The 25,047-nt window shown below is 36.3% G+C and overlaps 1 protein-coding gene and 1 long non-coding RNA gene across 6 annotated transcripts in view; one reads left to right on the top strand and one right to left on the bottom strand.

The window, feature by feature from the left end:
• NAB1 (NGFI-A binding protein 1) overlaps positions 1-25,047 on the bottom strand; it is a 103,589-nt gene that overhangs the window by 14,921 nt on the left and 63,621 nt on the right. For all 5 annotated transcript variants that reach the window (XM_079925365.1, XM_079925364.1, XM_079925363.1 and 2 more), the window contains 3 exons: positions 19,063-19,900; positions 7,642-7,775; positions 5,207-5,258 (listed from right to left, as the gene is read on the bottom strand). In XM_079925365.1, the coding sequence (XP_079781491.1) occupies positions 5,207-5,258; positions 7,642-7,775; positions 19,063-19,881 (1,005 nt within the window). In that variant the 5' untranslated portion in view covers positions 19,882-19,900. The remainder of the gene's footprint in view (positions 1-5,206; positions 5,259-7,641; positions 7,776-19,062; positions 19,901-25,047) is intronic.
• LOC307188362 overlaps positions 1-25,047 on the top strand; it is a 254,461-nt gene that overhangs the window by 229,005 nt on the left and 409 nt on the right. Inside the window, exon 5 of the long non-coding RNA XR_013828919.1 lies at positions 23,907-24,010. This is a non-coding gene — a long non-coding RNA (uncharacterized lncRNA). The remainder of the gene's footprint in view (positions 1-23,906; positions 24,011-25,047) is intronic.

The raw sequence follows: 25,047 nt of genomic DNA, 5'->3' as shown, positions 1-25,047 counted from the left end.
GTCTCTATTAACAAACTTCATTTCTTTCATCCAGTTATCTCTGATTGCTTTGCACTCCCAGCCCACACAGGATGAAGAATGCTGTCACCTCTCATCTCTTTACCTAGTCTCCAGCAATTTCAGTGAACGAAGAAAACTGACAGACGAGAAATGAACAGTAACCGTCCATTTAGTCAGCTACCATCGCCAGGGCTGAGACTGGTTGTTTTACACACCCTTCCTCTCTTCTAATACTTATTATACTGGAGGCAATGACAGGGTTTATTCATAGGAGATGTTCTTGATGAAAAAGAAAAAATACCAACTGAATCCACTTATAACTAATTTTAAAAAAACTGAGAGGAAGACAAGAGAGCCAGGGACTTTGGCTCTTGATTTTTCATCTCCTTTAGTAGTCAAGCCATCTTAAATATGTTCTGTCACAGGTAGAGTATAAATAAGTCAAACTAATTTTTCTTGATTTACTGTTTATCTTCCCAACAAACTGTTTTGCTTCATTGTAAAAAATAAGTATGTCAAATGGTGATATCTTATATTTAAATACATTTTGTCACTTATATTGTTAAATTTTCTACTCAAAATGTATAATCGTTGGGCTTCCCTGGTGGCGCAGTGGTTGAGAGTCCGCCTGCCAATGCAGGGGACACGGGTTCGTGCCCCGGTCCGGGAAGATCCCACATGCCACGGAGCGGCTGGGTCCGTGAGCCATGGCTGCTGAGCCTGCGCGTCCGGAGCCTGTGCTCCACAATGGGAGAGGCCACAACAGTGAGAGGCCCGCGTACCGCAAAAAAAAAAAAAAAAAAAGTATAATTGTTAAACTTCCTTGCATTAGAAAATAACTGTGATTCTTTCCCCCTTCTTCAAAGACTACCAATCCTGTGCACACTTTGCCCTTCTTACCATACTAGCAGGAGGAAAGGTATAATCTGGATAGCGTTTTTCACACCTAAGATGCTTTGTGAATGCTCATTAGCACCCAGGAGAGTGGTATTGCTTTGAAGTTTAGAAGTCAGACCTAGATTTGAAGCCCTGGCTCTGCCACTGCAATGTAGAAAGTTGGGCAGGTTACCAAGCCCTTTCTGAGTCTCTCCTTGGCTGTAAATGGAAATCATAAAGCCTCCATATAGAGTAGACAAGGTCTGTGATAATTTCAAATGCCTAGCATGGACAGGCATACAACAGGTTCAATAAAAACAGTTATTTCAAAAAAAAAAACCCAGTTATTTCTACAACTGACCCAGAGCTGGATTTGAGGCCTCTGATCAAAAAGAAAAGAATAAGCATAATCCATTTGCAGTTTAGCTGAAAGCAGATTCACACAGAAGGTTGTATTCCAGGTGGACAAGCTATTCATCTAGCCTCAGTAGGATATTCCCAAACCTCACGTACTGACATAGAGGGCTAAAGAGGCTTTCCTTAGCGGCTGCATTCCAAATGACAGGCTACCCTAATAAGGCCTCCCAAAGTTAGCAGGCTTTTTCCTCTGTGACTATCTCATATATTCTAGGAACTATGAAGTTCAAAATCTCTATGTCTTTTAATGTCTTACATGCCCTGTAGGAAGGAGCACTATTCAAGGACAAGAGATTATCCTGAGTACTTCACAACATATATACTGATATTAAACAACGACAACAACGACAATCAAATAAATAGTTAACTATCCTTAGGGCAGGAACAACCTACTATATAATAAGAAGAGAAAAATATGACAAGGATTTTAAAATTTCATTCCACCCAACCCTTCACAAACATCAGGAAAATACATCATTTAGCAATAAGTAAACAACTACTGAGCTTGAACAAAGCACTAATTTTTTTTAGTGTATACTCATGCACTGAAAACGGCATACAAGAAAACGTTTCTCTTTCCTTTACACGTCTCTTTTGAGTTATTTCTGTTTCATCTACTGGACATGACATTTCTTTTTGTTCTCTGATCTTAAAAATGATCTGTTTAAGATTGAAAAAACGTAGCAACTTGGCATGTACGCTCATTGGTTGCTGTCAAGGATTTTGGAAAAATAAAGATGAAAAGGAAGAGAAAAAAGGACTCATTAATTTGAGCCTAGTAATTAGGAATCTTATACTGCTTTACAATGGGTTAAGTTTATTTTTATATTACTTTTTCTTAATAGAGAGTTAATAAGCTAAGAATCACAAAACAAATAATCAAATAAGACAAACAGTATGTTCAAAGAATTCTAAAATCTTTGTAGTTTTACTTATGACTGTCTTTTGTGTCAGCCACATATTCTGGACAAACTGGTCTCATTGTTCTCTAAACACACAGAGTATTTTCTTACCTCTGTGTCTTTGCCCATGCTAGTCTTTCTTTGCAACTCCCCTCCGCCCTCCACCCCACATCCCTACCTTCTGAAATCCTATCCTTCTTTTAAAACCCAGCTCAGATGGTATCTCCTCAATAAAGCCTCCTCTAATCTCTCCTCATGCCAGAAATTCTCCTCCTCCCCAGTAGACACACAGAAGGTAGACATAAATAAAGCACTAACACTTGGTGAAAAATCTTCTTAGGGGAGTAGTAACCCTATACGACCAATACTAACTACCTCAGTATCAGCTTCCACAACCAAATGAACAGCTCCAGTATCTCGAATTTGACTTAGAGTATACCACAAGGGAATTCAGACAGCATTTATGCCAATATTGTATATTTTGCAAAGGATTACACAATACACTATATACATGTGTAAGTATACACACATGTATAACACACACATTTTGCAGATATTGATGCTCTGCAAAACACAAACTTTTTAAAAAACTAAGCAAAAACAAGACAAAATTAAAACAAACCAACAAAAGTAAACTACTGTCCTAAATTCAAAGCTAAAGTCGCTATTCATTTCTGGGAAACAAAATCAAGAGTTTAGTATAAGAACATTTACAGACACCTGGGGTTGATTAGTCACTTGTCTATTTAGGAAAGGTTAGAATTGTTATTCACAGAAAAAGGAAACACTGATTATCTTAATTCTAAATCTGCAACTGTTCAAATGGCTTTGTGATGTCTATTAAAGTAACAAACTAATCATATAGAACTATAATTCAGTTATCTCTAGTGGAATATAAAGGACTAGAAGGGTCACATCTAATGCTATAACCTAACATTGTAAGCTCCTAAAAAGAAACTCACAACACTGTGGATACAAGAAACAACTTGTTTACATTTCAGATCAGGGCCATTGAGAGGGTCAGAAAGACTTATCAACACAGCCTAACAAGAAAACACTATAGCTCCGAGAGTCCATGAGATTCATGATTTCAAACTTCAATGTTCACTAGTGACCTCTGAAGCTAGACAAACCAGGGCTTAAATGTGAGAACAGCTTGAGTCATGATGACATGGAGAGCCAATCGTGAGAAAGAGAGGCGAACGTAATTTCTAACCTAGTAGCTGCCTGCCTTTACTGGACATTGGGTAGGTTTTGTACCTTCTTTCCCCTAAATCCTCCAATGGCACATGCCTTTTAGCAGTTTCTTTGTTTATCCAATTTCCCTTTCAGTGGTAGAGTCACTAACAGCTAAATCCACAGGGATACTCTCTTACTTATTATCTTGAGATGCAACAGGAGAAAACTATTTCACTAGTTAGTTCTTTCAATGGCCTTAGATCATTTCAATAAATTTTCTGAGTGGTATCTGAGGCTAACCCATCTTAAACATTATTCCAGAGCTAACAGTGAGAGAGATTACAAATATAAGCACAATTTTTAAAAAGGTGCTCGTTTGGGACAACATTTTTCTCTTCTTTGAGAACCACTGCTTGGGGCTAAAGCTTTCAGAAGTCAAAGATGTTTACCCATGGCCATTCATCATTTCACCTAACAGATTTTATTAAGTTCTATTAAGTGCAAGGCACTATTATAAACTAAGTAAAAGTAGTAGCTAGACAGATAAGAGCTCTATTGTCATCTAATGGGGCAGACCAATAATAAATTGAAAATAAATATATAATAGTTTCAGAAACTGGTAAGTGCTATGAAAACAAAACAAGCCAGGACAAAGAGCCTTAATGTGATATTGGGGTAACAGTGCCTCTTTAGAAAGGGAAGCAGGGAAGTCAGAGAAAACTCTCTGCTATGAGCTGAAGCCATGTGAAGATCTACAGAAAGATCTACAGCGGAGGAACAAACAGAGAGGGCTGAGGCACAAATGAGTTTGACGTGTTCCAGGAACAGAAAGTCGGTCAGTGGAGCTGGGACACAGTAAGAATGGGGAAGTGTGGTAGCAGATGGGGTTAGATGCAAGCCAGAGTCAGATCACGCAGGGTCTTAGATGCCTCAGGAAAAAGCGTAGATTTTATTCTAGGCACAGTAGAAAGCCACTGGAAAGACTGAAGCAAGAAAAGGGATTTATGTTTTTAAAAGATTAACTCTGGCTTTGGTATAAATGAAAGATTATTACATACAAACAGATGCTACTAACAAATTACTAGTAAGAATAATTTGATGATGGAAATTTAGGGTAGTTAAACATAGCTTGTTTTCTTTAACTTGAAATTAAATAATGAATGGCTAAGAGCACCGACCGCTATCCCCCTCCCAAGAAAAAAAGGAAGGAGTTTCCTGACTTCAAATTTCCGCTCTGTTGCAGACTGGCCTTTAAAAAAGTATTCAATCCAAATTAAGGAGCAGTCATTCTGAAACCAGTTCTGAGAGCCCTAAGAAAAACACATTTTTCTTGCTCAACTCACCTTACGACTCGCAGGTCTGAAATCAGGACTGCCTCAACCATGATCCCCTAAAAGAGGCTTTTAATTACAGTAAAGTCCCCATAACTTGCAGCTACTAAATTGTCACTTCTCTCAGATACTTAATATAAAGAAATTAAACCTTAGCTCCTCTCAGTCTATTTGATAAGATGACTAATGATGTAAATAAAAAATTATAAAAGGAATAGTTTAACCAGTAAAGAGTTTTAAATCTGTAAGAAACATCTATTTACAAATCAACCTTTGATAAACTGACTGGACATCATGCTTATCATTGTTGTTTCCTTCTAAGAACTTTCTGAGTATCTTAGTTCAAATTACTATAGATACTTCAAAGCAACCAAATTCTATATAATTTTTAAGATTCTACAATTCACATTTTCTCACTAGTTGATGGGACCATTCTTTTTTTTTAGTTTGAACTAGTAAGCAAACATTATTAGCATAAGAAAATATAATACATAATCATACCTCCACTTTAATTCTCTTCGGGGATAATTCATCTCTTTCTCCACATTTTGATCTGAGGGGAATGGGGGAGAGAGAAAAACTTGAGAAGGTAACAAATTTTTTCTAAAGGCACCTCAATCTATAAGCTTCCACCAAAACATATAACCCTGGAGCCCTGCCACCAGAAATAAGACTTCATAATGAACATTAAAATAGTGAAAAAGAGACTTTTTATCATTTCTAAATTAACGTTGGGGAAATAGGCAGACACAGTTATATTACACATTTTAAAATTATTGCACACTACCTAAGAATGCCTCACACAGAAAGTACTCAATAAGTATTAATGAGTACCACATAATGAAAAAGGAAAAAAATCAAGGACGACTGTATTCCATGACACCCTTCATGGATCAGTATAATTTAGGATAAAATGAAAAAAAATGGCCATTTAAGACAAATGCTTAAGGCTACAGTATGAGATTAAAATGCATTTTCCCTGGACCTAGGGATCCCTCTGCTGGGAATCTCTCCCACAGAAGCACCTACATATACATGAAATATAACTGCCAATTAAACGATGGCAAGTCATAAATTTTAAGTTATACCTCAACTTGAAAGATGTTAAAATGTGGAAAAATACACCTCAGAATCAACAAAATATGATATGTATGATGTTATTTACTGTGGTATTACTTATAACGGCAAAAGACTAGAAACAACTCAAGTATCCATCAACAGGGGACTAGTTAAATGAATCATGGTATATCCACACAAGGCAGTATCATGCAGCTGTATAAAATAATGAGGAAGATGTATATGTACTAATATAGCAAGATCTCCAAGACACGTTAAACTAAAAGCAAAATACAGAATAATATAGACACATGCTACTTATTGTTTTTTCAAAAAAAGGTATAAGTGAGAAAACATATTTATATTTATTTACATGTGCATAAACAAACACTAGAAGGATGAAAAAGAAATTAATAAAAACTACCTACAATGAGAAGAGGAACAGAGTAAAAAGAGACAGAAATGAGAGTGCAACTTTTTTGCATTAGCTTTATACATAGTTTTGGCTTATAAATAATGTAAAAGTCTTGTGTATTTTAAAATGATTTAACTTTAAAAACATATAAATGTAAATAAACACTACAAAAAATAACTAAAAGTTGTTGAAAGCAGTCGCCTCTGGGTCGTAGTATTCAGAAAGAAGGGGGATGGAGCAGGGGAATTGCTGAGTTTCGTGATAAGCCTTGTGTACTATGTGACTTCATAAATCATGTACATGTACTACTTTGATTAAAGAAAATTATTTAAGTAAAGCAGTCAGAAAGAAAATATTGTATAATACGGTGAAGAAAACAAAGTCACAAAAATCAGCTCTTGATCACTCAACTCAAAAAGAATCTTGTAAATAATCCTATACTATTGCTGTGTATTCTTATCCTGTTCATTTATTTTGCATAATTTTACTTGTTCCCAGTTTGTAAGTATATGGGCTCTTGAGATAGGACAGACAACAAAGCTGCTGTGAGCTGGGGAAAATAATGGTGATGACAGCAAGTGCCTGTATCAGTGGTTTTCAAACTTGAATATACACAAGAATCATAGGAGATGCTTGTGAATGTTTGGACTCTAAGGCTCCATCCCCAGAAAATGTGATTTATTAGAGCTGGAAAGGGTGCTCAGGATGTGTTGTTTTTTTTTTTAAACACACACACTCAGTCACACTAATGCATCTCCTCCGAGAAGCAGTGGCAAGCACAACCAATGGTGCACTGGAAATCAGGGTCCATGTGGAATAAGTGAACAAAATCAAAATGGTCTGCTATCTATAGACAATGCTTAGGCTTCAAGTGAGGATAAGATGAAAAATAATAAGGTATGTTTACATTAAATTTTAAAATCACCACTGCTTTTCAACATGGGGTTTTTTATTTCAAACACATGTTCCATATTGCCCTTGCTAGTAACCTAGTATTTTCCAATTTTCCTTTAAATACTGGGCAATGGAGTCTTTTTATCTATTCAGCTAATCTCATTAGATCGCAGACACCTTGCAAAAGGAAACACGTTGCTTCCACAGAGAGTTCAACAAGTTCATGTAGTTGGTAGGGTATACAAATAGGTCTATAAATGATGACTAACTAAATCCCATCATCACACTCAAAACCAAAGAAAGCATCTGTGTGAGAGAAGAATGTCGAGAACCACACCAAACCAATGCTATAGTCCTAGGGAACTATCTTTCAAAAGACAATAAAAGAGGATTCAACAAATCAATGAAAACCACTTCAGCAATAATGTTTTGAACTTCACTGTTTAATCTTATAGAACTATAATCACACTTCAACTTTTTCAGATATGCTTATATTCTATCAACGGATGGTGTTTCAAGCTCTACTTCTAACAAACAACGCAAAAATACTGCCAATTAGTTAAACACTTACTTGGTGGTTCTGTAAGTATATTTATAGGTGACTTCTCGAGAAATCTGCCTAGCCAGGGCAAAAAGTTCATCTCTTCTTGTCAGTAGAGCGTTATCCTTCACACAAAGCTGAGCAGCCGCTTCATTAACAGTGAGCTGCATGTTCAAAACAAAGTTTCGAAAATTATAAACATTTTTATTTCATCAATACAGAAAATGTTTCACTTAAGAATATAAGAAGTCACATCATTATATAATGAAATCATAATTTACGAAAATCAGGTTAGCCTTCACTCCTAATTAGTCCTACTGCCTAACTTCAGAAGCAAATCAAGTTATCTACATCTCTCAGAACTTGAACTAATCAAAATAGTCATCTTGGTTTTATTTATTTATATGCTTTATTTATTTTTGTTTAAGTAGGAGAGTTTATAGAAAATAAGCAAAATAAAAAGTTAAAAAATGTTCTGCATCTTATTTTGCTTATGAGAAACCAAGGGATATGATTTTATGATATGCTGATAATATTTCCTTAACTACAAGTGAGTATACATGGTCTTACAGATTTTTTTTTTTTTTTTTTTTTGCGGTACACAGGCCTCTCACTGTTGTGGCCTCTCTCGTTGCGGAGCGCAGGCTCCGGACGTACAGGCTCTGCGGCCATGGCTCACGGGCCCAGCCGCTCCGCGGCATGTGGGATCTTCCCGGACCGAGGCACGAACCCATGTCCCCTGCATCGGCAGGCGGACTCTCAACCACTGCGCCACCAGGGAAGCCCCAGATATTTTTTTTAAGGTGAACTGACATGAAAATTCTTAGGAAGAAATAAAAAATGATTTTAGTTAAGTATTTATAAAATCAGTAAAAGATAGCATTATCACAAATGAGGGTTATAATGGAAAATCAAGGTCTTGGAGTCACTAAATCTCTAAGATTCATCTAATTCAACTCTTTCATCTAAGTGCTAAATATTGCCAATATAGAGTTGCTAGTTGACCAAACACCTGTACTAAAATTTAAAATATCAAAGGTTATCCTAAACTGAAAATCTATAATTTGTTTACTAGACTACAAAATATTTTTCACATAATTTTGTCAACTTAAATAGATGTAAGTAAGGAACTGCCAAGAGGTATATCAGGCTTTTTTAAAAAGCAAGAAACATACTCATTCCAGGCATGACTGACGGCAAACTGATGGGATGTGATGGCAGAGAGACCTAGGATGAGTCTTGCTCCGTCACTTACCAGCTGTGTGATTTTGGACATGTAAAAACTTCTCAGAGCCTCAGTTTTCTCAGAGGCAAAATGGGATAATATCACTACCTCCAAGGACTGTAACAAGAAGTAAGTGAGAAGACAGCTGGCACAAAGTTGTTGTTAGTATTAGTTCTCGTTTTCCTTTGACGAAGAATCAGGCATTTACCTTTCTCCCTACCCAGTTATCCCACTTTATTCACAGTTTTTCTTATTTAAAATTTTTGAAAATACAGAGAAGCAAAAGAAAATGAATGCAGCATGCAGTCCTTCCATCCAGAATGACTATTAATATTTTAATGCATATTATTCCAATATTTCTCTGTGTACATATATACATGTGAATGTAGATGTGTAACTTCCTTTCCTTCACTTACGTATGCTGCATTTTTTACTTTTTCATATATTAAGGCAGAGACTTGGCTTGTTTACAACAGTATCTGGCATGGTTAGTAAGCTTAATAAACACTGATTGACTGATGAATGAATTTAAATATCCTGTACAATGTAATTTTTACTACCTAGACATATAATATTACATTGTAGAAAATAGCAATGTATTATTTAAATCAACCTCACTCTGGACATTACCCTCATTTTTCATGTACTACAAAGAAAGCTGCAAAGAGCATTCTTTGTGCATCTTTACACACATATTCAGTTATTTACCTGGAATAAATTAGTACAAAGAGACTTCTTGGTCACAGAATATACTAAATTTTAAGAGATCTACATATTTCATCAAATTACTCTCCAAAAACATTGTTTCAAATCTTAATGCTACCAACAATTATATGAAGAGTTCATTTCCCAGAATCTTGACCAACACTGGCTGTTATCTAAAAGCTTTACCAATCTGATGTATTTTCAATGACTTTTGGTTATAATTTGCATTTCTTTGGCTATAACACTGAAATTTTTATGTTTTTGACTTATTTTAAAATCTGCTTGCTCATGGTAGCTGCCTGTTTCTTCTATTGCACTATTTTGTTTCTTAGGGACTTACGGAATTCGTTATGTATGAAGAGCATTAACTCTTCATATGTAGTGGTTTTGTTTTTTTATTTTTTCATAGTTTGTCATTAGCCCTATAGTTTTGTCTTGAGTGCTATGCACAGAAGCTCCCTTCTTACCCTAATACATATAAATGTTCTCCTATAATTTAGTCTAATGGTTTTATTTTTTTCCACATATTTACTCCATCTAGAATGTGTTATGGTATGCAGTATATGGTATGATATAGGTATCTAATATCCTCCTCCCCAGATTTCCAACTGTAGGTTACACTGGCTTATTCTCAAATACAGGCATACCTCATTTTATTGTGCTTCGCTTTATTGCACTTTGCAGATACTAATTTTTTACAAATTGAAGGTCCGTGGTGACCCTGTGTTATCAGATGATGGTTAGCATTTTTTAGCAATAAAGTATTTTTTAATTAAGGTATGTACATTTTTTTTAGACATAATGCTGCTGCACACAATACACTACAGTATAGTGTAAATATAACTTTTATATGCACTGGGAAACCAAAAAAAATTTGTGTGTCTCACTTTATTGTGGTGGTTTGGAACCAAACCTGCAATATCACCAATATGCTTGTAATGCGGCTACGGCAACAAGGTTACAATAAGCCCAGGCTTCTTATTTTAAACCCATAACTGAATATAAAAACATAATAGGAGGAATTTATTTTCAGCTTTCTCCCCTCCTCCTAAAGAATCCTCAGTAGATCAATTTCTTCCCTAAGTGCTTTTGACAGGCACAATGTTACAGGAGTTAAAAGTAAAACATACTTCAAGGAATAATCTCCTAAATAAATTAACTTCAATTTCAGCTTAGCAGTAGCTAAAATAACCTTGAAAGATCCTTCTCAAGTTGCTTTTTATGTAGCTGTTTCTCTTTTGTACTCATAAATCTAAATTAGTATGGAGAAATTCTGATTGTCAGTAAGATATCTGAATTGACAACATTCAGAGGTACCAGCTCATTCAAAACTGCAGAAAATAAAACAATATTCTAAGATTCCTTCTATCATCCTACCAGAAACCAAGAAAAAAAAAACATAACACAATCTTTGTGCCTGAATTCAGGCTCCAACAGACGGAAAAACTATACTGAACTCTCCAGGCCCTCAGAGAGACTTCTGGTAGAAAAACTGAGGCTGGAGAAATAATTATAGCTCACCCCAAGTTGTAACATGAAGCTGATTCATCAAGCTTTCCCCTCAAAAATGTATTTTCTGTATCTTCTCGATTTCATGCTCCCAGTTGCTAATAATTAAATCAATAACTATTATGATATATTTTAAATAGAAAAATGATACAAATACTCTAAAACCAGTAGTCATTCACTGCAGCACCAAGCTAGCTTTTTAGAAGTTTTAAGTTTCTAATTTTGTTAAAAGTATAAAATAAGATATTCTCCCTCATTGGTTTACTTACTTCCTCCACTTCCTCCTTTCATGGCTAAAAATACCAAAATTCCATTCATATCTTCATGTAAAAGATTTCTTAAAGTTAACTTTCTATTATTTTTAACTAGATTTTAAAACTTTCTCTACTGGTAGTTATAATCTTTAACAATCAAATGATTGTGACTTTCAATTAAGTTTCAAGTAAGTGTTAGCATAAAAATACTACATGAAGGCTGTGTGATAGGGATGTGTGATAGGGAAGCTCTAAAGGCAATCAAGACTTTCATTTCTAGCACAGGGAGGGCTAGGTACCGTGACCGGCCCCTCTCACATTTCTCACAGGAAAAATGTTGGCTAAAATAGAAGGAAAAAATATCTTAAATGCATCAATAAGCCAGCAAGACAGTAAGAACGATTCAGGCCAAAATGAATGAAGACAGTATCTCAAAGGAGTAAGTTGAGGACAGTTGCTAAACCAGATGAACTTCAATCTTTACACCCTCACTGGGCTGGTGAGTGTGGGAAGAGAATAACAGGAAAAGCCGAGTATCCATCAAAGGTGAGGCTGAGGAGTCTACGAAAAACAATACGAAAGTACTACAGCCTGATGCAAGACAGAATTAGAAATATACCCATACCCCACAGGAGAATGCAAGGAGAATTACCTGTCTTTAACCTTGTTACTAAATGGGAGAGAACAGAAGATACTCTCCTGAGATTTCATAACCCCAAATCAGCTCTTCACATGGATTTTCAGCCCTAATTTACAGTAAACAGCCTGAGAATTAATTTTCATAGGGTCCCAGAGTTGTTATGTGCAGCGTACAGGTGCCTGGTAGAAGCAAAAACAGCCTCTAGGAGAATCCATTTTCTTCCTAGGCCTCAAAACATTTCCACAGTTCCAAGAAATATGAGTTCATAGACAGAAATCATAAAACATCCAAAGAAACAAGGAACCAAAAGTAAAAACCAGCAGAAACAACAGACAGCAGAAACAGACCCTCAAAGATTTCATTTAAAGAAATAAAAGGAGTTGAAAATATGACTAAAGAGTAATATAGTAAAAATGACTAAGAAAAATTGAGAAGTCAGAAGGAGAGAAGAAATTGGGGCACGGTAAAAGAGAAGATTTCAAAAGCAGACAATAGTCAGATAACCACTGGCTTCTAAACACAACAATGAAAGCTGAAGGCCAAGGAAATGATATCTTCAATTACTAACAGAAAATAACTGACAATACAGAATTTGATACCCAGAATAAGTAGCAATTAAGAATGAGGGCAAAATAAAGATATTTTCCAATGGGGTGAGGAAGGACAGAGTTTGCTATCAGTAGGCCTTCATTAAGAAAATTCTACATAATGCACTTCAGGCTAAAGGACACTAATTCCAGATGGTAAATCTGAGATATAAAGAGGAGGAAGGGAAGAAATACAAAATAAAATAAAGGAAATAAATTCAAAACATCAGTCATTATAATAAATGTAAATGGACCAAATGTTGCAGTTAAAAGACAAGGAATGTAAGAGAATTTTTTAAAAATCCAATTATTGGTATTTACAAGAGATGTATCTAAAACATGGATTCAGAAAGACTAAAAGTAAAAGGATGGAAAAAAGAAGTAACAAGAAATTACTAACAAGAAGAAAGCATATGTACTTATATTAATATCAAACAAAAAAGTTTTTTAAAACTAAATGCATTATTAAAGATTAATAAGGTTGCTGCATAGTACATAGAGAAATAGACAACTCCACAATCAGAGTAGGTGATTTTAAGACACAACTCTTAGCTACTGATAGAGCAAGCAGACAAAAAAAAAACAAAAAACAGTCTATAGAAGGTTTGAAAAACAGTTAATAAGCTTGTTAAAACAGACACATACAGAACACTCTACCAACAACTGCAGAAGCACATTAAAAACACTGACCACATACTGGGCCATAACTCATATCTCAACAAATTTTAAAGGGCTGGCATCATACAAACCATGTTCTCTGACCACAATGTAATTCAGTTAGAAATCACTGGGAAAAAGAATAAAGGAAAAACCCCCTCATATTAGGAAATGAAAAAAACTTCTTAATAACTCATGGATTAGAAAAGAAGTCATAAATAAAAAGAGAAATAATCAGAATTAAAAAATAATAACCACATATCAAAACTTTGGGAATAATGCTAATTCAATACATAGTGAGAATTTATGGCCTTCACTCCTTACATGAGAAAAGAAGAACAGCTGAACATTAATGAACTCAGGACGAAATATAAGTTAGAACAATAAAATAAACTGTAAGAAAGCAAATGTAAACACAAACACAGCACAACTAAAAATATCAATTAAGCCAAAAGTGCTTCCTCAAAAAGAAGTTGGAAAGCTTTTCTGTAAAAGGTCAGATAGTAAATATTTTAGGCTTTATAGGCCAGTCTGTGTTACAACTACCCAATGCTACATCATAGCTCAAAAGTAGCCATAGATAATACATAAACAAATAGGCATGGCTGTATTCCGATAAAAGTTTATGTGCAAAATCAGGAGGTGGGCTAGATTTTGCTCACAGGCTCTAGTTTGTAGATCCCTGAAAAGATTAATATAGTTGACAAACCTCTGGCAAGACTGATCAGGGAAAAAGAGACAAATGTACAAACAATATTAGGTCTTAAAAACGATAAACGACTTTATGCCAATATGTTTGAAAACTTAGATGAAATGGACAAAGTCTCAGAAAAATGTGACTTATCAAAAGTGACTCAAGAAGAACGACTACCCTAATAGTCCTATAATCCACTTTTTTAAATGATCAAAAGGGAATGTCCAACATTTCTTTTCAAGTATTAGACGTTGAAATTGATCCACTCAAGCTGAGAGTTCGGAATTTAGCATCATAACTCACTAGTAATATGCTCAGGTCTAAGAGGTTCCCGGATTTGGCATTCCCCCTCTCTCAGAACTAAGACTGTTGGGCTTCTCTGAAACACTCAGCCTTGCCTTCTCAACACTACACTGGTAACTGACCTAAACTTGGCATCACCATGTATTCTGTGGGCCGAGGTCCTTATGTTAGTAACCTGCTTAGCACTCCAGTTCCTGTAGCATTTCCACTAGGTCTACAACTTACCCACTAACTCCACATTCTCCTCTTCTTCCCCTTCCTATCTTTGAGTTCCAGAGCTCTTCAGCTGGACGTTGCTATCTGCTGACAAATATTCGATTGATATAATGCCGACTTGTCTATGTGCTTTTATTTCTGAATATTACAAGCCCCTACATTCTCCACGGCCTTGCTATTCTCAACTTTCAGTTTCTCTCTCTTTATCCATTCATTTCTTTAAGATTTGATGCATACTGCTTACCTAGTTTGCCAAATACTCTGCCAACACACCTTTGGACAGATGGAACTCTGCCTGCCTGGACTTCCTTCTAGTACTGCTTCTGGGTTTGTCCCTTAGCACCTGTCCCACACCAGTAACTAGGCCTCAGCCCCTCACACCATCTTCATGGTCCCACTCCTATGGCCAGGCCATACCTAGCCATGTCCTAAGACTATCACTGATTCTCTAGCTTAAAAACAGTGTGTGTAACAATGATTCATTCTACAATTCTTTACTGTAAAATGTAAAGAATTATATATTTACAATGTATACTTGGAAACAAGTATAAAAATGCATGTAAGAATAAGAGGGCTTCCCTGGTGGCACAGTGGTTGAGAGTCCGCCTGCCGATGCAGGGGACGTGGGTTCGTGCCCCGGTCCGGGAAGATCCCACATGTCGTGGAGCGGCTGGGCCTGTGAGCCATGGCCGCGGAGCCTGCGCGTCCGGAGCCTGTGCTCTGCAACGGGAGAGGCCACAACAGTGAGAGGCCCGCGTACCGCAAAAAAAAAAATAAAAAAATAAAAAAAGAATAAGAATTTTATATGCTTGTGAGTTGAAAAAATTTTTTCAGGTATAGGTAACTTTCTGATTTTCATCTGCTCGTGACCTACTTATATGTCTTGAAAGAGAGTGAGTGTTCAGTGTTTATATGAAGAAAACTCTCAGAAATACTACCAAAAGTGAATTAAGAATAAGTCACGTATTTCCTTATTTAGAAACTGAGGACAAATTAGTAACATTCTTTAATCTTAGGAATTTGGAAAAACTCAAAAATCTTGCTCTCATTGTAAACAGTCAAATGAAAAAATGTGAAATTATCACAAGTGTACCTAAAAGGTACACTTGACAGTACCTTCTTTCTTTTAATTCCCTCAGGATTTTGTGATTTCTACCAAACTCTTGAATGGTTACTAGTTTGAAGCAAGTGTCCTGATTCATAAACTTCTATCCTAAACTATATTATTAGACCAGACTCACATACTTGAGTTACAAATAATAAGTGGTCTAAGTTAAGCTTCACAAGTCACACTTTCCAAAACCCCCAACCCCACATCTCAGCCACTGGCATTCATTTTGACTGTTCCCTTATTTTGGGAAACCCACAATGGTCTCATTACGTAAATACCACCTGTGCCTATTTATCCAAAGAAGCAAAGAGCCCCTTAGCAAAAGCAAAGTGTGAAATAATTCACTTTGCATTTTTTTAAAGTAGGTTGGGATTTTTTTAAGTGAGGTTGACAGGCTTTATTAAAGTCATCTCTTTAACATACTTTTGCTTTAATAAAAAGACAGGCCCTTGACTGTGTTTCATCTGCTCTGTTTTAAAAATTATATGAAAACTGGATTATAGCATGAACCTAAAACTGCCAACATGTTTTGCCCTTTGTTTCCTATTACTGACGACCTTGTAGTAGATTTCTCTATTGGTTCATAGGTAATGAAAGTGTCAAAGTGTATCCGAATTATAATGCTACCTGAATTTTCTAGATCTACTCACAAGTTCTTGTGAGTCCATTATTGTATGGCAACAATATATAACAATTACAAAAGGATATGCCCAAAATAGATCAAATCACAGAATCCCCTGTGACTAATTTTGCTAACCACTTCTGATATTAAGCACCAGTATCCATTCATATCTAAAATAATTTATTTTGTTTCTTTTTGTTTGTTTCTTGTTTTTGTTTTTGTTTCTTGCGGTACGCGGGCCTCTCACTGTTGTGGCCTCTCCCGTTGCGGAGCACAGGCTCCGGACGCGCAGGCTCAGCGGCCATGGCTCACAGGCCCAGCCGCTCCGCGGCATGTGGGATCTTCCCGGACTGGGGCACGAACCCGTGTCCCCTGCATCGGCAGGCGGACTCTCAACCACTGCGCCACCAGGGAAGCCCTAAAATAATTTATTTTAAAATATCAGATGGTGAAATTGCTGAAGACAAGATTAATATACAAAAATCGGCCAGTGATAGTAATTTTAAAAAGCAGGAAAAAATTTCATTTACGATTATACACTTTTATATCTTATATACCTGTATATATATGCAAAATAAATGTATGTTTATGATACAGACATTTAATATACATATATAATACACAGTATTTGACCTAACAAGAAATGTGCAAAACCTATGAATAAAGAACTAAGAAATTACTGAGGAATATAAAAGATCTAAGTAAACACATATAGTATATTACTGTACGGGAGTTTTCATTATTGTAAATATATCATTTTTGTCCAAATTAATCTATACCTTTAAGGCATTTCTAATCAAAACACCAACAGAAATTTTGGGGAAATTTGACAAATGCATTAAAAATTTCATTTGGAAGGAGAAATGTGTAAGATTACCTAAAAAAACAGAGGCTGCAGAACAGTACTATAAAAGGGGCACTTGCCTTTCCATATATTAAAGTACATTATTTAGCTACAGTAATTAACCTAACTCTATACTGGTGAAGGAATAGAGAATTAGACAAATGAAATCACACAGGACAAGATCAATAAATATTACTATATAAAATTAAACTTCCACATGGCAACCAGTCTGAAAGGTCAAAGGACAAATGATAATCTGGGAAAATGTTTACAACATAAGACCAAGGTTAATATCCTTAAAATATAAAAAGTTCTTACCAATATTTTAAAGGTTAGACAAAACAACCAAACAACTCCAACATTAAAACAAAGGATATGAATATAAAATTGGATGTCTGTTAAACATAAGAAAAGATACTCATACTCACTAAGGAAAGTTAATTTGAGCAATGATAATTTTTTCATCTCTTAGACTGACAAAGATTAAAAATGATAAATGCAAGAGAGTGGAAAAATGGACACCTGCGTACAACGACTGTGAAAATATAAATTGCTGCAGCTTTTTTAGAAGGCAATTTAGCAGTATCTACTAAAATATTAAATCTACTTATTCTTTGATCCCATAATTTTACATGTTGGGACTCTATTCTATAGTAAAACATGCACAAGTCTGTAAAGATATATATGTGTAATGTTCACGTCCTACCATATATAAAATTTTAAAAATGGAAACAACTTAAGTGACATCAAAAAGTGAATGGTTAAGATAAATAACAGCACATTCATATTGTGAAATATAATATAACCCATAAATGAATAAGGTAGCTCTATATGTAATCACTTAAAAAATACATCTAATAGTACACTGTACTTTGAGTATATTGTTAAGTTTAAAAAAAAGAATTTGGAGGAAGAGTATACAAAATATGATCCCACATTTGTATAGGTAAATAAAAGAATCTGAATGTTTACAGATTCAATCACTTCACATCCTTTTGTAATGACTGAATACTTTTTCAATAAATATATAATATTTTTTGTGTTAAAGTATAAGTCTGGGGGGAAGATCTAATGTTTCTAACATGAAATACTGCATTCAACTGAACATTTTTTTCAAGGAGAGTTTCTCTTTCTTCTAATCGATAAATGGCTATAAATTTTAGCTATGAAATCGTTTTTTAACTTTTGAAATGCATTTATTTTTCAAGCATTTGTTGGGTGCATTAGATTCTGAAGATATAAAAATGAATGAGACATTTTCTCTGCCTTGAAGAATCCCAAAGTATACTGTGAGGGATAGACCAATATATATATAAGTACAATAAAGTGTTGAAGTTACTGTGACAGAAGTGTATATTATACAGGGATAAAAATGGAAAGGAAAGGTCACTTGGGGGAAAACATATCAAAAAAGACTTAAGCTTATGCTTGAGTCTTAAGGTCTTAAAGATGCTTGAGTCTTAAATATGATGTGTTGGCCAGATAGACAAGAAAAAGGGAGTAAATGAGAAAGACACATACGTATATGCATTCTTCTGCTTAAGCAAAGTATTTCTGGATAGAGTGCTACAAAAATAAAATGAGAATTTTTAATGCCAAATGTCAAACCAAAACAATATTCAAAGCTATAATTCTTCTAACATTCATCTAAAATAATTTTGTTTTCTATGCTAGCTGAAAATCACTTTAAGTTGTGGTAATTGTTTACAAATTTTTTTTCTAAAAAAAGTCTACAAAAATGATTTTTGTTCTACTTAAAATCTCATTTTATTTCTTAATTAAAAGACAAACTGCCTGGTACATGCAAAGACTTTATGCTCTCACTGCTTAAATTCTGATATTTTTCTAAAAGTCACCCTACACTGTAGTTCCAAAGCTCAACGTGTTTGAATTCAACACAAAAATACCCTAACACACACAATAGATATGGTCTATTTTCACTAAAGAGTTACATTTTGCTAAATCTAAATGTCTTTAATACTGCTTTCAGGTAATGTATCTCCTTAGCTGCAAACTATTACCAAATTAATCTCTAAGAGACACAACACACCACATATGCACAAAGAAAAATGTGGGCTTTTTACCTCATGAAGCGTGAGATGTTTCCCGTCCTTTCTCTTGGAGTCAAATCTGCCATATATTGCACTATATTTTCGAATTTCCTCCTCTTTGTGTGGGTCATCATCACTCATCTCAAAGATGTGACCAATCATTTTGGCCAACTTCTTGTTGGTTTTTAGCAGCTCTTTCACTTCGTTTAAGTCACTTTTCGGCAGCGTGGGGGCCATTCGTTCCACACACTCGGCTACAGAGAGCGCGGCAGCAGCATCCAGCGCCTCGCTACTTTCTTTTGGGGAAGCTGGAGAGCCAAGGTCAGCTGGGGAGAGGCTGTGCTCGCTCTCAGTGGCATGGTGGCCTTGCCAGAGTCGGGACTCACTGATACTCTGCAGCGCTAAGCTCCCCACCACGTCTGATTTCCCCTGTCCCAAGCTCTGCACACAGGTGGTGGCAGCACACTTGGGGATTTTTAAATGAGGTTCCCGGGCATTGCTGTTCCTTTCATAACTGCTGCAGGATATTCCCAGCCAGGTTGGTGATCCCTCTGGTAATTTATAGATGGGTATGCTACTGACAGGCAGGGACGTCAGCGGCTGATTGAAAAGGCCAGGGTTTGTAACCCAGTCTCTCAAAGCCTTCTGTAGCCTCCTAACGTGGAGGGGCTTGCTAGCCATGCCCACGAGTGCCATGATTTCCAAGAATTCCTCTTCTCCAGCTTCACAGAGTTGCTGGACATCATCACCACCTTGTTGGATAAAGGCATCGAAATAAGAAAGCAGATTGGCTTTTTGTAATATTCTGTACAGCTGCAACTCCCCCAGGGTCCTGGGTAGGGCCGCGGCCATTACTGTGGATGGGCTTAACCTGCAAAAAGAAGAGGAAATACTCATCACACTTGCTCCAAACTTCTTAAGCCTATCTGTTAGACACTATAGGATTTAAGAGTTCAGTATGGGAAGAATAGAAAACAAGCAGCATTTGCATAGCAACTGACTGTTAAGGAAGCATTCTCTCTATGCCTAAGTTATCTTATTTTACTCTCCTATCAACCTTAATGGTCAATATTCAGTAATAGTTTCCATTTTAAAGAAAAAATTATAAAGGCTCAAAGAATATAAATAATTTGCCTGAGATCTCACAAATAGCTAAGCAGAAGTCTAGGGACTGAAACCAAGGCTCACAGGGCTCTATATCCCATATTTTTGACTATTTACTTTGCTGCTTCCATGGTGTGGACACAGAGGCAAAGTGAAGGATAATCAAATTCAGAAGGGGGTAAGAAGTATACTATGCTACCATGCACTGAATACTTATTTTGTGTCACACTGTATGACAAACACTTTATATTATGTCTAATCCTCACAACAGCCCTGTGAGATAGGTAGAGTTAATTCCCATTTTATAAAAAAAAAGTAGCAAGATTAGTCTGGCAGGCAGAGGATGAGAGATTTCAGTATGAACTGGAGTTGATAAGATAGAAGGTGGTATATTTAGGAACTGAGAAAAAAGAGGCAGGAAAAATTCAGACAAGACTTGGTGATCACTTAGATGTAAGTGATGAAAAGGAGAGGAAATGTCTAGAACTGCAACAGGCATTGGGGATACAGAAAATCAGGGATGATGGAATTCCCTTTCAAACACATGGCACCTGAACATGGCACAAGGTAGAATGCTTAAGTAGAACTGTCCTGTGTGCAAAATAACAGACTGGAGCCTAAGTGTGTCTCAGGGTTAGAGACACAGGATGAAGCCAAGGAGGGTGGAAGATCCCTCCAAAGAAGCAGCAGAGAGCCTAAGACAGAGACAAGGAACCAATACTTTTAGAGCTCAAGCGAGGCAGAGAAGTCTGCCTTTAAAGAGACAGAACAAGACCCAGCAAAGCACTGCTTGACCTCTTAGCAGCCTTTAAAAGTTATTCACAGTTGCCTGGAGACCTTCCACAGGCAAAGAGGAGTTGGCCAAGTACTTCCATTTAAGAGAAACAAACTTGTAATCAATGCACCTTTAGGATTAAAAGGACCCTATAGCCCTCTAAGGGCAAAAATTATAGTAGGCTAAAAGAATACATACACCAAAGGAAAGTGAAAGCTCCACTCTCAACTCAGAAAGTAAGGAGCAATTGTTAACTGGGAGATAAGACAAGCAGAGGAATATTAGGAACACCAGATCACCACATTTGGGACTTCTGCTTTATGCCATCAACCAGAATTCTACCCAGAATTCCAGTTTCAGTCATCCCATCCAAGGAGAATGCATTTCCCTACCACCTAAGGACTGACTCCTGGGAAGCCCCCATCTCCTGGAACCTCTGTGTCATCCACAATCTGCTCTAATCAATTACTGACCTCCTCAAATTTTATGGTTCTTTATTTTATAAGGGCATTGCCAGGTGACCTGATGACTTCCCAAGATACATTAAAAAAGACTGCATCTGAGCCCCACTAAACGTCTGCTGACAGCCAAGAAATCATGTGGGGTGCTTCTGAAAAAATATAATTTCCTAGGTCCTTGGGTTGCATCTCAGCAGACTCTCATGATTTGGCAAATCTGGCAAACTACACTAGAGGATCCCTATTTAGTGCACTCTCTGGGCACCATGAACTCCTACAGGTTTTGAGACCACCGTCATGTTCATGCCACCTCAGTTCTCTGGAAAAAACATTCCTGCATCTTCTGAATCACCCATAGGAGGATCTGCTTTGTCCTCCCACTCCAGGGGAGACTTTTTGGGGAGAGAATCTATCATCCAGCTGGACACTAACCCACAAAAACAAGCTCTTGGGAGTTACAGACACAAGTTAAAGTCTGTATTGAACAACATTATACCAAATGGAAGGGTTTCTAGAAAGTGTCTGAGGTAGAGGAAAGGAAACCTACTTTCCCTTCATACACCTAATGCAATAGCTCCACGGGCTTTCAACTCAAGAGGATGCACACAAAAAAATATCTATACACACGCATAAATATATATGTATGCACATACACACACAAAATCATTTTTATAAGAGGACTGTAACCTTGCAAGATTTATGGTGTCATCAATTATCTCACCATAAATACTCCCCCAAATTATGGAATAAAGTAAAAATTACATGAGAAAATCTAGAACAGATTTCTTGAATCTTTTTATGAGCAACAAGAGAACAAAGAATATATGATGGACAAATGTAAAAGAGAAACTAAAGGAGAACTAAAACCCAAACTTAGGTTTTATTCTTCTGAGATAAGCCAAAGATTTTAGAAAATATTAATTTTCAACTTTTATCCTTTCTCATCTTTACCCAGAAAGAAAGGAAACCCACTAGTTCCTAAGAGAAATCCCTTATGTTCCGGTAAGAAAGTAGTTATGATTATAATATCCCCATAAGGACTGATAGGACCCAGTGTACATTTCCAAAGTCAAGACACCAGATGAAAGATAAATAAGTGAACTATTTAGACTCCCAGGAGGCTTTCTAAAGGCCCACACTTACTGCTGGGAAAGGAGTTTTCTCCCTAAGCTTTTTGCTTTAAGAGAATGTTTCAGTTTCCTACAAAGCCTGTTGGGATAATTTAAACAACCACCACTTCATACATTAACTTGATTTGATTTAAAAGAAAATTTTTATGAGATTTTCTGTTTTTACAAACCCTGTATCTATTCGTGTTTCGACATGCAGGTCAAATAAATCAAAAGAAAACTTCATCTCTCCAATCTAAAGTAAACATGAAAGGATCCTAACACAATGCTATATAATATAGGAAGCTGCGAGTAGAGTAAATCTACTCAGCTGCAAACTCCAGTTACCTCGCCTGTTCAAGAGATGCTGGAACAATCATGCTGAGTGTGACCTTTTCATAAATTCCACAATTAAGAGAAACCGGTTACCCATTTTTTAACTTCACTCAAAAGCTAAACCAAGGGCCTATATACAGCAAACCTCCACTTGCACCAGCTTAAATGTTCCTCAGCCTGGTCAGCTCCAGAGGAAGAGGAATTAAACAATGGACTCATTTAAGGCCATTTGTTGTTGTTTGTTATTCAATGATCTATTTTAAATGGTAATGATTTGTTCCTGAAGCTTTTAAAAACAAACTCACTTTGGCTCCTTATGGGGTAGGATCAGTCATCTGCCAGATTTAAACTATGCTAAGTGAAATAAGGAGCTGGTTTGGCTCAGAAAACTTGACTGGTCAACTCCAGCTTTGTCCTCGAACCACAACACAGCACTTAATATGAATATGGGAAACAAAACTTCTCTGACTTTCTCCAAGCTGGGACGTGGGGATTTAGAGTAAGGCAGAGTCTTTAATGGTCACAAGGGAAAAGAAGAACTATTCCTTCAAACCTGCCTCAATCTGTTCCAAGAAGCTTCAGCCTGCCTTCTGTCCTGACTCCTCGATCAAAACTCCTGAGGAACTCCTGAGTGATCACCAGCTTTTCTCTTTAACCTCTCTGCAGCTTGACATCACTCCTTGAAACACTCTTCACCTGACTTTTTGCTATATTATGTTGCCTTCCCTTACTCTATTGTAAGTGCAGGAATTTTCCAACGTTTTATATTAGATCCCATTTCTACTGTCTTTCCATATTCTCCCATGATGATCTCGTCCACTCCCAGGCTTCAATATCACCTATAGCAGACTGACCTCCAAACTGCTATCTGTAGCTTGGACCAGTGGTTCGTGGAGTTCCTGCAAAGTGTTCTCAAATCCAAACATACACCAAGCACTGTCTCACACATAGGCATCTACTTTGCAAATAAAAGTAAATAAATACTTTGCGATTTAATACAAACTCATTTAAAAGTGTAACTGAATTCACAGTTGTTGCCATTATATCAACAAACACTAAGCAAAATTAATGAGTACTTGTTTTTTTTTTTTTTAGTTTAAAAAGTGATCTTCATACCCGAAAAGTTTGAGAACCCAAACTTTTTCTGATAATTCAGCATTTCAACTACCATGTGGAGATTGTCAAACATCTCAAATTTGGTAAGTCCAAAAGCAAGTGTGTTATCTCATTTTCCTCCCTTCTTCCAGATTCCCAAATCTACTCTTCCCAACTCTCATTTCTTTTAGTTGCACCACTACTCTTCCAGTTTCCTGGATTAATAAAAGTAGAGATTCCTTTTTTTTTCTAATTTTATTGAGGTATAGTTGATGTACAATATTATATAAGTTTCAGGTGTACAACATAATGATTCACAATTTTTAAAGGTCATATTCCATTTATAGTCATTATAAAATATTGGCTATATTTCCTGTGCTGTACAATATATCCTTGTAGCTTATTTATTTTATACATAGTAGTTTGTACCTCTTAATCCCCTTCCCCTTCCCCACTGGTAATTACTTGTTTGTTCTATATCTGTGAGTCTGTTTCTTTTTTGTCATATTCACTAGTTTTATTTTTAAGATTCCACATATAAGTGATATTAATCAGTGTCTTTCTCTGACTTATTTCACTTAGCAAAATACCCTCCAATTCCATCCATGTTGTTGCAAATAGCAGAATTTCATTCTTTTTTATGGCTGAGTAATATTCCATTGCATGTATATACCATATTTTCTTTATCCGTTCATGTTTCTGTTTTCCTCTTCCTTCCTCCAATCTACATGTCCTTAGGCCACATCACCACCCTTTTTCTTTCTCTGCCTCAAAAGCACCTAATTCTAATTTTCCCCTTGCTTCTTGCCCCAACTTTGAAAACAGCTACCTCACCTTCAATACTTCCCATACTGCAATGCCAACTTTATCTTCCTAAAGTACAGGTGTGGCTCTTTACTCACCTATGCAAATCTCCCCACTTCATGGAGAAAAAAATCCAAACTACTCATATAGGCATCCCAGACCTGTCCAGCCTCCTCTGTGGTCCTTAACCTGCCCCTATGCTCATGCCAAACACTGGACTTTCCTCAAATGGTTCTTCACAGAGAAACTGTTAAGAATCAGGATACAGACGAGTAAACACACACTTAACCACTCTGATAAATGCTATGCCAAATGTTATCTTCAATACATAAGGAGC

Source organism: Stenella coeruleoalba (genome assembly GCF_951394435.1).
Source record: "Stenella coeruleoalba genome assembly, chromosome: 6".
NCBI lineage: Eukaryota > Metazoa > Chordata > Mammalia > Artiodactyla > Delphinidae > Stenella > Stenella coeruleoalba.
The sequence above is the reverse complement of the archived record's forward strand: the minus strand, read 5'-3'. Positions and strand labels throughout refer to the sequence as shown.